We start from the raw sequence: 16,213 nt of genomic DNA on the forward strand, positions 1-16,213 counted from the left end.
GTGCTAGGTAAGGATAGGAATATACATATAAGGATCACTCCCATGGACGATGTGGGATGTCACAATCCACCCCCCTTAGGGGCCCAACATCCTTGTCGGCACACACGCGACCAGGGTTAGGCTCTGATACCAAATTGTCACATCCCGGCCCGGGACGGATCACTTCCCGAGCCCGCTCCACCATCGTAGCATGATATTGTCTGCTTTAGGCTCCGACCACGCCCTCACGGTTTTGTTTTTGGGAATTCACGAGCAACTTCCTAGTGGGTCACCCATCATGGGAGTGCTCTCGCACACTACTCGCTTAACTTCGGAGTTCCATGTAACCCGAAGTCAGTGAACTCCCAAAAGGCCTCGTGCTAAGTAGGGACAAGAATATACATATAAGGATCACTCTCCTAGACGATGTGGGATGTCACATTCAAGGAACAAAACGTACATACTAACAAATCAAATGAAATTGGACTTGATTTTACAGTAGGGGATTTTTTTTGTCTTAGATCAAAATGCCCCAATAAATTAAATATAGGTTTAAATACATTTAACACTGTACAAGTTTAGTAGGATGTTCCTCGTCAAAATGGATCAAGTTTCAAAATGTAATTTTTATTGTAGGTTTAAATGTAAAAATGGTCTATGTGTTATAGCTTTGGCTAATTTAGTTTCTATGTTTTCATTTTGACCAATTTAGTAATCATGTTTATCTTTATTACCAACCATCCAATTTTTGTTAAAAAATTCATAAAAATATTATACCCTATTAAAGAAAAATTCAATTTTTTATTAGCAAAACAGTATTCCTTCAATCATGAAAATTTTGATTAAGTGCCATATATATGTAGCAAAATAGTATAAAAAATTCGAGTAAGTGAATATATAGCCAATGTATAAGATGTTGGGTTTCTATCATGCATCCAGGGTCGAAAAGCCTCCATCCCTTAAATTACTGTAATAGATTCGAACGCTTTTGTTAACAATAATAATATTTTTAAAAATTTGCTTTAACTAAGTAAAAGAAACCAACCGCATTGAACTGTTCAAAACTTAATGTACTAATTAATTTCTTAGACGGCAAAAAGAAAATAGAAATTTAACACACGTTTTTAGTACTATTTTCCTATATTTATAATTATTTTCAATTTGCTAAAACTCATTTCTAGTACAAGGACTTTATATTTTCAATCATGAGATAACCTAACAGCGGGCCTTGCTGAGAAATTATACTGTGATATGGTACCACCAGCTAGCATTGCTGCCAGGGATAATACATTTCCACTCAAATTTCCCCATGTGTACAACTAATATACATAAGTTTATACCGTTAATTCTGTCGTTACAAACCAAAAACAAGATTAATCACTATGTGCCCGGCGCCACCCAAAAGCTTGACTGACGGACTAACGATGGCAATGATGGAAGCCAAGCCACTGCTTCAGTTTAAGGAAAACAGCCAGGATGCGCCTCCATTCATCGTTATTTATCATTTTCCGGCACTTTCATTTTTATCCAATGCCATGCCACAGGAAGGAGGTGGTCAAATCTCGAGGAGGTGACGACGTAGCCACAAAGATAAATAAAAGGGGAATTCTTTAACGTAGTGTTAGCTGCTAAACGACAGGATTTTAAGTTTGTTGATGATTTGTATTAGTAGTACAATGGAGAACTATAAGTGGAGATGTACTACCACTCAGCAATACCACCTAATAATTTCTCCTCAAGTTATTGCATTGTATTTTGTAGTTCAAGTTAATTAATTTAACAAAAACAGCTAGCAACTTTTTGTATTAACTTTGTATTTGAATCTTTCACTTTAATAAATGTCACGTATTATTTTTTACACAAAAAATAACATGTGACATTTAATGCCTTTAAAATTATATTGTGTGTTTTTCATCTTTAATTTTTAGCCAAAATCATTAAAAGGTTTTCTTTCGTGCCTTTGCTTTCTCACTTATCAAATACTTGTATTATTTACATTAGAGTGCGAAGAATAAGTGAAACAAGAAATAATATTTGGGTCAGAAGAAAAAAAATAAAAATAAATATAAGATTGAGTTTACAGCACATTGATAGAGGCTTCAGCGAAAAAAGAAGAAGCTATTTTGGATTAAAGTTTATCTTCAACTCACGCTAAAGCTAAAGTTAAAAACAATTTCTAACTTTAAATTGACTCAATCTTTCTCCGACGTATTAGAAATGTAGAAGCCATATGTGACCTTAGAGTTAAGTGTAAAGTCATATTTGGTTTTGTATTCAACTCGAATAGTCATATATAACTAGGTATTTGAATTTAAACGCTATATTTGAAACTTATTTAATATGTATTGAGGATGATATTCAACATCGAGAATAGTTTTTTAAATTTAACTTTATAACTTTTAATTTTTAACTATTAGGTTGCAGCCTACAGAGAACGAATGAGTTGTTGATAGGACTTCTCCACTTGACTGGGGTTCATATCTTTGATTTTTCCCTGACTGATGGATTCTTAAACGTTTAAATTAACGACTTCGCACGTTTGTTCTTAACCGGCATCTGCTTCATTGGAAAAAAAAAAAAAAAAAAAAAAAAAAAGAAAAAAAAGAAAAAAAAGAAAAATTAGAATCGAACCAAAAACAATATCTAGTCGACATGCATTGTCACATCCCGGCCCGGGCAGGACCACTTCCCGGGCCCGCTCCACCACCGTAGCACGATATTGTCCGCTTTGGGCTTACCATTCCCTCACGGTTTTGTTTTTGGGAACTCACGAGTAACTTCCCAGTTGGTCACCCATCATGGGATTGCTCTAGCCCCCTTCTCGCTTAACTTCGGAGTTCCTACGGAACCCGAAGCCAGTGAGCTTTCAAAAAGCCTCATGCTAGGTAGAGATAGGAATATACATTTAAGAATCACTCCCTGGGCAATGTGGGATGTCACAATCCACCCCCCTTAGGGGTCCGACGTCCTCGTCGGCACATTTCCGGCCAGGGATTGGCTCTGATACCAAATGTCACATCCTGGCCCGGGCGGGACCACTTCCCGGGCCCGCTCCACCACCGTAGCACGATATTGTCCGCTTTGGGCTTACCATTCCCTCACGGTTTTGTTTTTGGGAACTCACGAGCAACTTCCCAGTGGGTCACCCATCATGGGATTGCTCTAGCCCCCTTCTCGCTTAACTTCGGAGTTCCTACGGAACCCGAAGCCAGTGAGCTCCCAAAAGGCCTCGTGCTAGGTAGAGATAGGAATATACATTTAAGGATCACTTCCCTGGGCAATGTGGGATGTCACATGCATGGCATGCATGTGCAAATTAATTCAAAAGAGTGAGCAAAGATTAAAATTAAGTACTGAAAACCCTAGAAAATTCCACGTTTGAACTTTTGAAAGTAAGCACAATTAGTTTTATACATGGAGTTTATGTACCGGTGACGTAATCATGGTTTTTAAATAATTGGGGTGTAATATCAACAAAACTTCATTAGGCCATTTCGTGGTGCACTTAGCAGGTACTTGTCCTTTCCTGCCAACATATGCAGAAAACTTATGCCAACATATGTCAACAATTACTATTATTTGTAGATGCTTATCGAGGGTGGATACATGATATTGTGGAATAGTGTTGTAGACTGTCAAGGCTTGTCAACAAGGTATTTTATCGAGCACATGCTGCACATGGTAGAATCGTACACAAGAAGGGAGAAAATGAGGACAAATATGATAGAAGAAAATAAAAATAGGATGAAGTTGTAATTTAGTCTGCCTTAATTTTTTATAGAGATCAAATACAATACACAAACAAATATACATAAGGTTCTTAAAGTTGTTGGAATCAAGGGCAACCAATGACCCATGCTGACTCCGCCACCATTATGCATGCATATTATGTTTATTATTATTTGATGGTTTCTTCAATAATAATATCTTTTTTTTTTGTTTTTTGGTGAAATAATAATTTCATTTTGAATGGTGAAAGGTTGATAGAAGAGACGTGAAAGCAATTCATATGGGATTTATATAAAGAATAAATGAAAGTGTTGTTTAACTTTCAAGTTTTCGTTTCATGCATTGTCCATTTATTTCTCGTCTAACGCCCTCATGACTCTTTACATCTCGGCAAACTCTGCTCTCTGTTTACTGTTTTCCTTCCTCGTCAATATTGTCGGATCGGCGCATCGATAGGCGACTAGATTTAGCGACATATGGGTGGGGTTTTGCACATTCAGTGGTTGGGCTAAGTAGATCGCCTTGATTGCACGTAGCGGTGCATGCCCATAGACGCCAAGCTAATAACAACATCCCCATAGTCGTTGTCGGAGTTTTTATATTAGGTTCAGTGTCTCTAGACGTCGGTTAAATGAATTTAGTTTTTGACCAAGTTTTCTTGTTACGTGACTTTGGCGGCTGAATCAGGATTTTCTCATGTTTGTTTTGGGTACAATTTTCTATATTCTGTACAAATATTTCTCTACTAGTCATTGTACATTTCGTTCAAGATAGGACAGTGATATTTTATTTTAGGTTAAGATTCAAAGCTTAATTAATAGTTTAACAGTTAGTCTTCACGTAAATCACTGTTCGAATCAAAAGTTATTGTTGTCGGTTCAATGGTTCTGACTACAGAAGGGGACAAGTGAGTGAAGTTCTAAGAAATCAATCAAAGACAGTTTCATGTTCTTTCTCTGTTGTTAACGTGGAATCAAAGATCTACTAAGACTTCGACATTTAAAATAGAAATATTCATTGCCAGGAAGGCGTAAATTCAACAACGGCATTGCGCAGCTATTTGATTCACAGGCCAAAATCTTTAAGCCCCTGTTGAATTTAATCTAGGATAGTACTTTTCACACGTCTCTTTTTACCTTTCACACAGTAAAAAACAGTATAGCAATGAATATCAGGATGATACTAGGAAATATGGTCCGAAAGTGGAGGCTTTTGATCCTTTTGTTCCGGGGGTAATAGCCCCTCACTATTTTCTATTAATTTTCTTCAATTTATTTCATCGATGGCCCAAAATTGAGAGTAAGTGAGAAGTAAAAATGATTTTGGAGATAGCACCACCCCTTAATCTACTTCTTATTTTTAACCTTTAGATTCTATAACATCCAAGGGTCCTAATTAAGAGTGATGTGGAGAATTTCAATCTATAAATGACATGGATTATAAATACCCAATAAAATAAAATTGAGACTCGGAAAGATTAAAATAAATAAATAAATCTAACGTAAAATCTGGAAGTGTGGGAGTGAACGTGAGAGGGAGGCACATAGGCTTGTTTCTTTACAGTTTTCACAACATGACTACCTTTTGGTTTAAAGTTCTCATGCCATCAGAACCTACTGCCCTTTTCGATCAATTGATATAAATATCAACAGAAACGAATATAAATTATATATTGCAAATTCAAAGGTAATAAGTGCTGGAATCTGATATATTCTAATCTACCACAAAATGATACGAAAGAACGAAAATTATATTTTGGCAGAAAATTGAGGGTTTAGCGAATCAAAGTTTAAGAAAATTTGGAGTTTAGTGATATGGAGGCTTTCAATCAAGATTTTAACGAAATTTTAGAGAACCGAAGTTTTGCACTCCAAAGATGTGAAGAATGAACATTTAGGGTTTACAGTTTTGTTTTATTTACTTATTGAAGATTTAAAAGGCTGATAACTTGATTAATTGTTGTGAATTTTGGAAGATTGTGATTGACTGATTCTGTACAATATATACTACTATAAATAGCTATGTGTTTACAACCAATTCCTACTAACTAGGTACTTATTTACAGCACATAATACAAGATAGGACTGTAATCAATTACAATATATATTGTCCTGATATCGTTGATTGATTCATAATATATCTTGGTGATTATCCTTGACTTTCTCAACAATTGTTGCGTGTGTCGAAGTTTTATATGAAGAAAAATTTTAAAGAGATTGTCTCAAAAGTTTGACTATTTATAAATTCTCTATCATTTTATATTTTTGACATAATATTTGATAATGTTAATACGAAAATTGCCTTTAGGTTATGAGGTAGCAGAGAGTAGGAATAGAATCATCATGAAGTCGCTGCTTTGTCAATTCATTCACATTCTCGATTGGTATTGTTTTAAGAAACTGCTTTGATTTCGTAAGAGAATGGTTGAAATGCACATTGCCATGATTTTCATTGGCTATGGGTTGAAGGTGGATAAAGGGTGGGATGTGTTTCCCCCTCCCAGACGACTACGGATTGTTTTTTTTTAATATTCTTCTACTTTTATTTTATTTCAGTTTTATTCTTTATTGGCTTTCTTATTAATTAATTGTAATTTCATATTGATACCATGTCATCTATTAATTAATTGTAACTTCGCAACTATTAGTTATTGTCTATTATGTAATTGATAGTGTAGTATTCCTAGTTTATTAAAGGACTTGGTTTTAAGGGGAACATCTACAGTGAAGGGTTACGTAGGGGTTCGATTTTATCGCAAACAGCTAGGCTCCGTTTGGTAGGCTGGATAAGATAGGTTGTGGTAAATTAAAATGGACTTGAGTTCAAACCGTTGTTTATTGTGTCAAAATGTGAGATGAACAAGATTATACATAATAGATTATAAATTCACAATAAAGTGGGTTATCTAATCTATTCTTATACATAAATTACAAGTCCTATCTTACAAGTCTCTACCTATTTAATCATATCCTGAAAGTACAATCTCATCTAACCTACCAAACGACCACAATGATGAAAACAATTGCTAACGACGATATTTGACATTAGTGTATTTGTATTGAATATTAATGTCATATCAACAATATCTACAAAATATCAACGCCAGCACAATTGTGGTTCAACGTTGACCTTGTAAACCGCTCTTTGTCCTCCACCACCCGAACCTTCACATCCATTGAAACAATAACGCCAAAACACACAATACTAAACAATTAACCACAAACTCATTAATCACGATCGGAATGAGCTGCCCCTTCTTAATTTGCTTCAATTTGTCGAACTTGTACTCGCACTTCCATGGGAGGTCAAACTCGACTTGCATGGGTTTGTTGAGTGTTGCTGGAACAAAGGTTATAGAGAAAGGAGGAGAAAAGGTAGAGGAAGAGACTCAGGCCTTCGAGTTTTCTTTGCCACAGTTGTAACATAAAGGTGTTTTCTCAAAACATTGCTAATGAGGGTTCCTTGATAAATCTAAAAGATTAAATTAGATCAACAACTTTGAAATTGTAAATCCTATCATTCATTCATGTACCAGAATGATTCACATCCTTGAGATTTGGATGGGAACTGTTCCTTCAAGCACTTCATCCCTAAAGTAAGCGTGCTGAAGGGTCTCCAAATTTCCGAGTTTCTGTAACAGATGCCGCTGACAGTTCTCAGCAGCCATAACTCCTGCGGAGTAAGCTCCGTGTACAGATCCTTGGTGGTCCATGCTAACAGCCTCCCCACCAAAAAAAAGATTACCCAAAGGTGCCCGAAGCCTCTCGTATATATCTCCTGGCTTTCCAACCAAATCCAACGCATAGCATCCAAGGGAATTCACATCTGTTCCCCATCGTGATACCAGATATTGAACCTGTAACAAAGAGACCAACCAAAGTTAAGTCCACAGTTTTTGTATCCATCGACTCCTGAACACCTACTTGAGACGAAAATTTTATCCAATTGGTTGATAGTATCAGGACCTTGTCACTATTTTAGTTACCGAGATTGACCGAAAACTGAGAAACATCTGGAAATAATGAACTTACTGGTTCAGTGGCATCAGACATCATCTTCTTAAGCTGCAACATCACAAAATTAACAGCAGCGTCATCTGTTAGGCTTTCAAGGTCATATGCAAACCTTCCAGCAGCCATATATATGAGGACCGGATGGCCTGTGACCTTGTGAAGATTGAGAAAATACCCACATCCATAAGAATTTGGTGCAACAATACCCAAGAGCTCTACATTTGGCCAGAAAACTTTCTCAAATCGCAAGGCAATTTTGTTTTCATTGCCCACACCAAGATCAGAAATTGCAGCAACCTTCCACTCAGGCAACTGAGGTTCGAACTCAATCAAACTGGCTTTAAGAATCCCATGGGGTACTGTTATTATAGCCGCATCAGCAATGAAGTTTCTTCCGTCTTCAATTGTGACCATCACCTTATTAGACCCATACAATATCTTCGTCACCCTGCTTATCAAGAATCACAAAATTTTAAAATGTATTCTAACCGAAGAATGTGAGAATTTCATAACTTCATTATCTTACTTTTGGGAACTCAAAAGCATAAGTTTTTGTAAGAGCTTGCACCCTAAGTCACAAAAAGGATACGTTCACAAAAGGATTGGTAACTAGAAGAAATCTGAATTTGTCTTTAAATAAACCATTACAATAATCAAAGTAGTCTCGAACTCAATAAAAACTTAATCCAAGTGAAGATAATTTCATAGATTATTTACGGTGTGAAGGAAACTGTCAGCTCAACCAAAGCTGATATAAACTTCATATATATTACAGCACAGCTATGGATAACTGAGTACAAATAATAACTTCAAAATTTGGCCAAAATGTATAATCATCCTTGTCATCATAGGTTTTGTCTTAACGCGTGCCATGTGATGAAAATGTTGTTAATCATACCCTAGTCTTTTGCACGCGACACTCACATGTAGGGGCGAAAAATACACATTAAGTGACCTTTTGGACCCATGAAATGACATTTTTTTTTAACCAAGCGTGTTAGCCCAATATGCACATGGATATAAATTAACACAGCTTGAGACAACCCTGTGACCACATGGAAGATCTGTGCAATTCTGCCTTACAACTTTATATGCTTCTTAGCAAACCATTTTTAATATCATGACCCATCTGGCTACCTCCTACCACCTCTCTCTCTCTCTCACACACACACACACACTAATACCTAATAGTTATAATCCATTAATATATATATAACTGTTGGGTTTTTTCCAGCCCATGATAAGTTGTCCTAAGTCTATTGGGAATTAATAGTCTTAGAGGATTAAATTGTTTTCCCAATTGGAGTTGTTTTCCCAATTGGAGTTAGTTTCTCAATTAAAGAAGGATTCATAACTAGATTCCAATTAGGATTAGTAATCCTTATTGAAGAAGACCTTTATTATGTCTATATAAAGGAGCTATTGTACTAGTTTTGAGACGGGGAGCAAAACAATAAATTGTATACCACTCTAGGGATTAGAGTGAGAGAATATTGTAAAGTGTGTGTGAGAGAAAAGAAAAGAGATAGTGTATTTCTTGTTCTTGTTCTTTTAGGTTTTTCGTCAAGTCCTAGTTCTAGAGATTTGGCAAGATTATTGGTTGTACTCATTATTGATATAGTAAAAGATTGTTGTTGTTGTCCCGTGGACGTAAGCACATACTGCCGAACCACGTAAATTCTTGGTGTTATTTATCTTGGTTATTTGTTTTCGATTTCCGGAGTTTGTTCTTGTTTTTCCCATTCTTAAAACGTGATATTCTCAACAAGTGGTATCAGAGCCTGGTTTGGCTGATATCCGTTTAGAATGGAGGGTGCAATTATGATGAAACTCACTCGTTCCAACTGGGTTACGTGGAAATCAAGAATGGAGGACATGCTTTATTGTAAAGATCTCCATGAGCCAATTGAAGGTATTAATAGCAAGCCAGAAAATATGTCTGCTGCCAATTGGACCAAGATGAATCGTAAAACTATTGGTACGATTAGACAATGGGTGGATGAGAGCATCTATCACCATGTGTCTAAAGAAACTGATGCGCAAGCTCTTTGGAAGAAGTTAGAATCCCTCTTCGAGAAGAAGACCGCTGCCAAGAAAGCATTCCTTATCAAAGAGCTTGTCAACATGATGTATGCGGAAGACGTTAGTGTAACCGAGCACTTGAACAACTTTCAGAACATGATCAATCAGGTAGCCACTATAGGTTTGAATATTGAAGAAGAGCTGCTAGCACTTTTATTGCTAGGATCCTTGCCAGATAGTTGGGAAACTTTCATCGTAACTATAAGCAATTCGGCTTCTAATGGCGTATTGTCTATGGATGCTGTTAAGGATAGCATGTTTAATGAAGAAACAAGGAGAAAAACTTCAGGTGCAGGCGCTGGAGCTGGACAACTCTTTGTCATAGAGAAAAGAGGCAACAATTCTGGTGAGACAAGATTCAATGGCAACTGCCACTATTGTGGGAAAAAGGGTCACATGAAGAAGCATTGTCGTAAATGGAAAAAGGAACAAAAGGATGGGAACAATACTGCAGGTGTTGTGACTTACGATGAAGAGCTTCTTTAATGTAGATGATTGATGGTTTTCTGGCAAAGAAGTCTATAATTGCCTTTGCCAATGACAATGGGTATTGCGATCAGGGGGAGCCTGGTTAAGAGAAGTCTAATCAAGAGGGTCTTGGTTAATGAGTAGTTCGATCAAGGGGAGCTTGATCATGAAAAATTCGATCAATGGGAGTTTGGTCAAGAGGAGCAATCCTATTTCGTTATACCTTCCTCATGGTCTGGAGGGGGAGATTGTTGGGTTTTTTCCAGCCCATGATAAGTTGTCCTAAGTCTATTGGGAATTAATAGTCTTAGAGGATTAAATTGTTTTCCCAATTGGAGTTGTTTTCCCAATTGGAGTTAGTTTCTCAATTAAAGAAGGATTCATAACTAGATTCCAATTAGGATTAGTAATCCTTATTGAAGAAGACCTTTATTATGTCTATATAAAGGAGCTATTGTACTAGTTTTGAGACGGGGAGCAAAACAATAAATTGTATACCACTCTAGGGATTAGAGTGAGAGAATATTGTAAAGTGTGTGTGAGAGAAAAGAAAAGAGATAGTGTATTTCTTGTTCTTGTTCTTTTAGGTTTTTCGTCAAGTCCTAGTTCTAGAGATTTGGCAAGATTATTGGTTGTACTCATTATTGATATAGTAAAAGATTGTTGTTGTTGTCCCGTGGACGTAAGCACATACTGCCGAACCACGTAAATTCTTGGTGTTATTTATCTTGGTTATTTGTTTTCGATTTCCGGAGTTTGTTCTTGTTTTTCCCATTCTTAAAACGTGATATTCTCAACAATAACACCACTAATGTATTATCAATTATCACACAAGTTTAAAACCAAACTAGAAACTTAATTACACAATGTAACCAAAGCATTGATAATTCGAGATAATAAAGAGCAGAATCGAACAGTGGGCCATAATATATGCAAAAGGGTAGTGCTATTTACACACACCTCTTTACCTCCCACCAAGTATGGACAATAGCAGAAGTGATGTTTCGAATGGAGAATGTATTAGGAATTGCATGGAGCATGAGTCCTTGCTTGATAAACAAACCAAGTGTTATTGGTTTCCAACTGTTAAAATCTAATGGTTCAGCCAGAGATGCTTCTTTGCCTTTTGAAGGCATCCTTGGTTCGGTTTGGGTAGTTGAGGCTTAAGTGTGAATGTGAGGTTGATAGGTGTGTGGTTTTGTCAAGGTAAGCCAAATGGGGGAGATTGTTAGTCTAGGACTTATAAATTGGCTTACTTGACTATAAAACCATACAACTTCACTTGTAATTGTCACTTAGAATAAGCAGTGACAATTCAAGTTCAAGTGAAGAGAGAAGAAAGTACAACCTTTCGTGTTATACATCCACCCAGACCTAAAACTGTCATAACCAACATAGACACCATCTGAGCCTTGAGGATGAGGCACTCATATTGATATGCCATAGGCTTTTGTTTTGACTGTTTTAAAAGAGACTTGTACCAGCTCTCTTCTTAGAGATTCGAGTTGTATTTATCATGATTGGTTGAATAAAAAAATCTAAGAAACTGTCTTACATAGAGGACTGTAGTGTCAGATATCTCTTTGGAGAGCCAATACTGTAATAATATAGATTGCATATTTCAAAATTATATCCTATCATTAAAAGTCAAATTTAGGACTAGATATATGAATCTGTTAGGACTGAAGATGGAGTAGAATTTTGCAAAACCAGTAAGCCAGCCACCATATTCCAGTTAGCACCCAGTAAATATGAACAAAGTAGAAGTACAACCCAAACTCGAAGAGGCCCCCATTGTTTGGAACTTGCAGGCCCTAACAAAACTATATTCAAAATCTAAAATAAACAAGCTCGATCCCACTTAGTGGGATAAGGCTTTGTTGTTGTAAAATAAACAAGCTAATCCATGCAACAAAGCTTGTCAAGGACTGAACAAACCAAATTTATAATTTGAGGGAATCACAGCAAAGATGTAAGCTCAGAATCGGATTTAATGTCTTTGACCTCAACAAAATGTATATATGTTGCTAGCACAAGGGAATTATGTCAATTTTTTGTTTGCATAGCTCACAAATCACAATACACCCACACCACACCAACTTAAGCAAAAGCATTTGTCAATTATGGTACGAGACACATACCTGTGATTCAAGTGTACATCAATATCTTTTGCAAGAGCCTTTATTATTGGGTCATAGCCTTGCACCATAAGTCCATGACCACCAGATAGAACATGCTCCTGTATAACAAGTACCCTCAACTTGTAAGCCTTCATTAATAGATAACTCAAAGGTAGCTGGACTAAAATGTATCCAAGCATCAATTATCTGGCTCAATACAATTCATTCCCAATTAGAGAACTCTCTCCCAATTCCCAAGGTATTTAACAAAGAGGAAACAATTGTAAGGAGACAAGCCCAAAAGAGTGAAAATTCGTGTAAAAGTTGGTAATTCTACTTTCAAATAGAGTCGTTAGTTCCGCAGCTCTGGTATAGAATTCTATAATTCAATTTAGGATCGAGTCAAGGGGGAATTGCACCTATGGTTTTTGGCCCACAATAAAGCTAAAAGTTTAGGTATTGAACTAACCTGATCCCAGTTTTTTAGGGATATTACATCTGCATCAGCAGCAAACCATGCTTCCATTCGACATATGTACCATTGTAACACTTCGTGAGCAAGTCCTTTTTGTCTAGATAAGGTGGGAGTTAAATCAGTTAGACTAACAGATCAAAGAATGAAGCATAATACAATAAAAGGTGTCCTAATTTACTTTGTTTCTAATACCTTAATTCAGGATGCCTATCCATCACTACAGAAATTGCTTGACAGACGGACATGTCATCAGAATTCTCAATCCTTACTTTCTCAGTCTAGAGAAATAAAATAAGAAAAGTTAGTTTGCAGATTGCAGCAGGGCTGGATTCATAATTACCCAAAAAAATCAAAGAACCCAGATTGCAGTCTTCTTACCCCTTTGAGAATCTTCTTGAAAGTATCACCAACTTCAACAACCATCTTTTGAGGAACTTGACGGCCATCCATATCAAAAAGTGCAAAGCTGGAAAGTAAAAACAATAGTTCAGACCAAAAACTGATTACAAATAAAAATGTCACTACTTCAAAATTTGAAGAATGCAAAAGTTAAGGCCTGAATTCAAAATGTTCTGCTACCTCAATGATGAAAATTGTAAAATGTAATAAATACATACGGAACTTAATGGGGTTATGTGAAGCAGTAAAAGTGATACTAATCTCACTTCCAATGACATTAAATGGAACATTCCCAGTAAATAAGACATCCCAAGATTAAATTAATTTATATCAATTAGATAAAAGGAAGACATGTCTACCTTTTCAAACTTGTGCTCAACACATTTAGGAGTATAAATCTCAAGTCCATTCAGAAGAAAAGTAAATAATCAAGGATGTGCTTACCTTTCCAAATCATGGTCATACAAGACAGAGTCGTCACCACTTGTACGGTATAAAGTAAGTCCTAGTCGGCGTATCAGTGGAGCCAAAGGATTCTCATTGCAAACACCATGCAGCCTGAAATAAAATTGAAACAATATTGGACCATTAGTTAATAAGCCATCAACCTAAGTTAAACTGGTTCGGTTCTTCAAATGCAATGCAGAACTAGAAGTGACGGCAGCTTTTGAAAACCTCTAGTTTAACTTTTAGTAGAAAGGATTTCATTCAACAATAAGACAGGCGTACATACTCCAAGACCCAATTTATAATAAAAGAAGCAGAGTTCATGTTGACGAATAAAATAGACGAGAGAAGAAAACAAACATAAAATTTTGATAAATCGCATTTGGCTATCGAAATCATCAATGTCATTTCATTTTCTGTAATCACATCTACAATTTACAGTTTCTTGCCTTTGTGATTGCTTGTGAGTGTGCATGCAGATTCTTGAATGCATTTGCAAGTAAATAGTCAATAGGATTCAAATACAGAACATAGAGCATACTTGTTAACATATCCAAAAAAATGTTCTACTTTTATATAATAGTGGCTAGGATTTTATCTTATGGGTGGCTCAGCAAGCAAATCCAAATTTTTCTACTTGCTTCCATATAATAGTGGCTAGGATTTTATCTTGTGGGTGGCTCAGCAAGCAAATCCAAATTTTTCTACTTGCTTCCATATAATAGTGGTTAGAGAAAGAATGGTTCTTTCTTTGTTTAGTCCACATTGAACAAGCTTCTATGTTTAAAGAGTAAGCGATGGCTTGGGGTAATGACCAGTTGTAGGCTATATGGAACAAGTAGAACATAGGACAGAAGAACTGTGGCAAGCACAGGGTATCATCACCTAGGAATTTCCAAGAGTAACGCTCATAACCTAGGAAATTCACATTAATGAAATTCTTTTATTTCTTAACATTTTCATGTTTACATGAATCTATGTAATGAGACAGGGGTTCATCTTAATCAGGCAGCAGCATGGATAGATCAAACAAAAAGAATAAGATAGATCATACAAATTAAACAAAGAATAGATCAATGCCACGGGAACCAAAGCACTGCGTACATGCAAAAAAAGGAGGTATTAAATTCCCCAAAGTTCAAAAGAGTGAATTTACCATGATGCTCCCATATCGACTGGACAACCAAATGAGTAGTCGGTATGAATCCGGCCACCAAGTCTGTCCCGTGATTCGAGCAAAACCACCTGACAAAATTATGACAATAACGTTAAGGCATTGCTGAAATCAAGCAAGATACAATTTTTCGATAATTTTTTAGGGGTCCAAAACATATTCACACACACACACATATACATAGAGGGATAATACTAATTGTTGCCGACCACTGACCTTAAAAGATGCATCATGGAGAATACGGGCAGCAGCAATCCCTGATATACCGCCACCAATGACAATAACAGAAGGGCATACATTCTGTTGCCTCTCAATGTGAGACAAAACAGAGCCTACTCAACACAAATATCACAATTGTCAGACCAAAAAGCAACAAATTTTATCAAAAATAACCACCACCCAAATTTGAAATGCAGCTTCAAATTATTAAAAGGCAGAAAACATACCATCAAATAAATCAGCGGATAACGGATCCTTCGGGTCCATTGGAACTTCCAAGAAAATGGGGATTTGAAAAGAATTGAATTGAATGATTAATTCAAATAAAATTTGGAATTCTGAATTGTGGGTTTTTATTTTTCAGGGTGTATAGGAATCTTGGAGATTAACTGGAAAGAATGATAAAGAATGAAGATTAAAAGGCCTGCAATTATGCGGCTGAGATTGGAAGAAGAACAACAACAACGCAGCTTCTCATACCAACTCATGTCATTTATCATGTCACATATACTCTCTCTCCTCTCCCTCTCTACCACAAATCGAAACGGAAAGAAGAAGAAGAATCCTGTCTCTCTCTCTCTCTTCTCTGCAACAATGGCAAGTAAAATTTTTCAGAATTCCCTTTTGGGTCGGGGGGCAATGAAGGCGACGAAAGAAGACAACCCAGATCGCCGACGGCCAACTGGGGGAATATTTTAGGAATCTTCGAGCTCGGATCCAGCAGTGTACAACTTGGACGCAAACTGTTCAACGTTTATCAGCCGCAAGGTTTCTAAATTTGTTATTAATTTCTTCTTTATTAAATTATTAATTTTTTTCCTGTCCGGTTTTTCTTAAATTATAAGTAACCGCCCGCTCACTGCGCTCCACTCGTGAAACTCATTTCCTCATGGAATTTTTTTTTCTTCTTTTTTTGCCCTTTTTGCGGGAAACATATTGGCCAAGGCCGCCAAAATTGTAGTACAAGTTGGAAGAGAAAAAGGAGGGAGGAGATATTAAAAGTAGGCAAACAGGTAGTTAGGTTTGATTGATGACAATATTGATTTTGATATCATATGATGTTTTATTATAATGACAGAAAATAATCATGTTTATATATAATTTGATA

General features: G+C 36.4%; 1 protein-coding gene across 1 annotated transcript; it reads right to left on the bottom strand.

The window, feature by feature from the left end:
- Positions 1-7,083: 7,083 nt before the first annotated feature.
- LOC103933878 (polyamine oxidase 5-like) lies at positions 7,084-15,904 on the bottom strand. The gene is made up of 10 exons (XM_009343577.3): positions 15,333-15,904; positions 15,103-15,218; positions 14,869-14,957; positions 13,710-13,823; positions 13,245-13,332; positions 13,059-13,144; positions 12,861-12,963; positions 12,413-12,510; positions 7,740-8,169; positions 7,084-7,564 (listed from the first exon to the last, which is right to left on the bottom strand). Exons 1-10 carry the CDS (start codon positions 15,370-15,372, stop codon positions 7,250-7,252), a joined length of 1,479 nt encoding a protein of 492 aa, XP_009341852.2. The 5' UTR covers positions 15,373-15,904; the 3' UTR covers positions 7,084-7,249.
- Positions 15,905-16,213: the final 309 nt, after the last annotated feature.

Source organism: the organism of the source record quoted next, unplaced genomic scaffold (assembly GCF_019419815.1).
Source record: "Pyrus x bretschneideri cultivar Hongxiangsu unplaced genomic scaffold, Pyrus_bretschneideri_v1 Contig41, whole genome shotgun sequence".
Classification (NCBI taxonomy): domain Eukaryota; kingdom Viridiplantae; phylum Streptophyta; class Magnoliopsida; order Rosales; family Rosaceae; genus Pyrus; species Pyrus x bretschneideri.

Coding starts and splice junctions, on each gene's coding strand:
- LOC103933878 (XM_009343577.3), bottom strand. CDS start 15,372: ATGGACCCGAAGGATCCGTTATCCGCTGATTTATTTGATG. Junction 15,219..15,332: donor ATCCGCTGATTTATTTGATG/GTATGTTTTCTG, acceptor TGTGTTGAGTAG/GCTCTGTTTTGTCTCACATT. Junction 12,511..12,860: donor CCCTAAAAAACTGGGATCAG/GTTAGTTCAATA, acceptor CTTGTTATACAG/GAGCATGTTCTATCTGGTGG.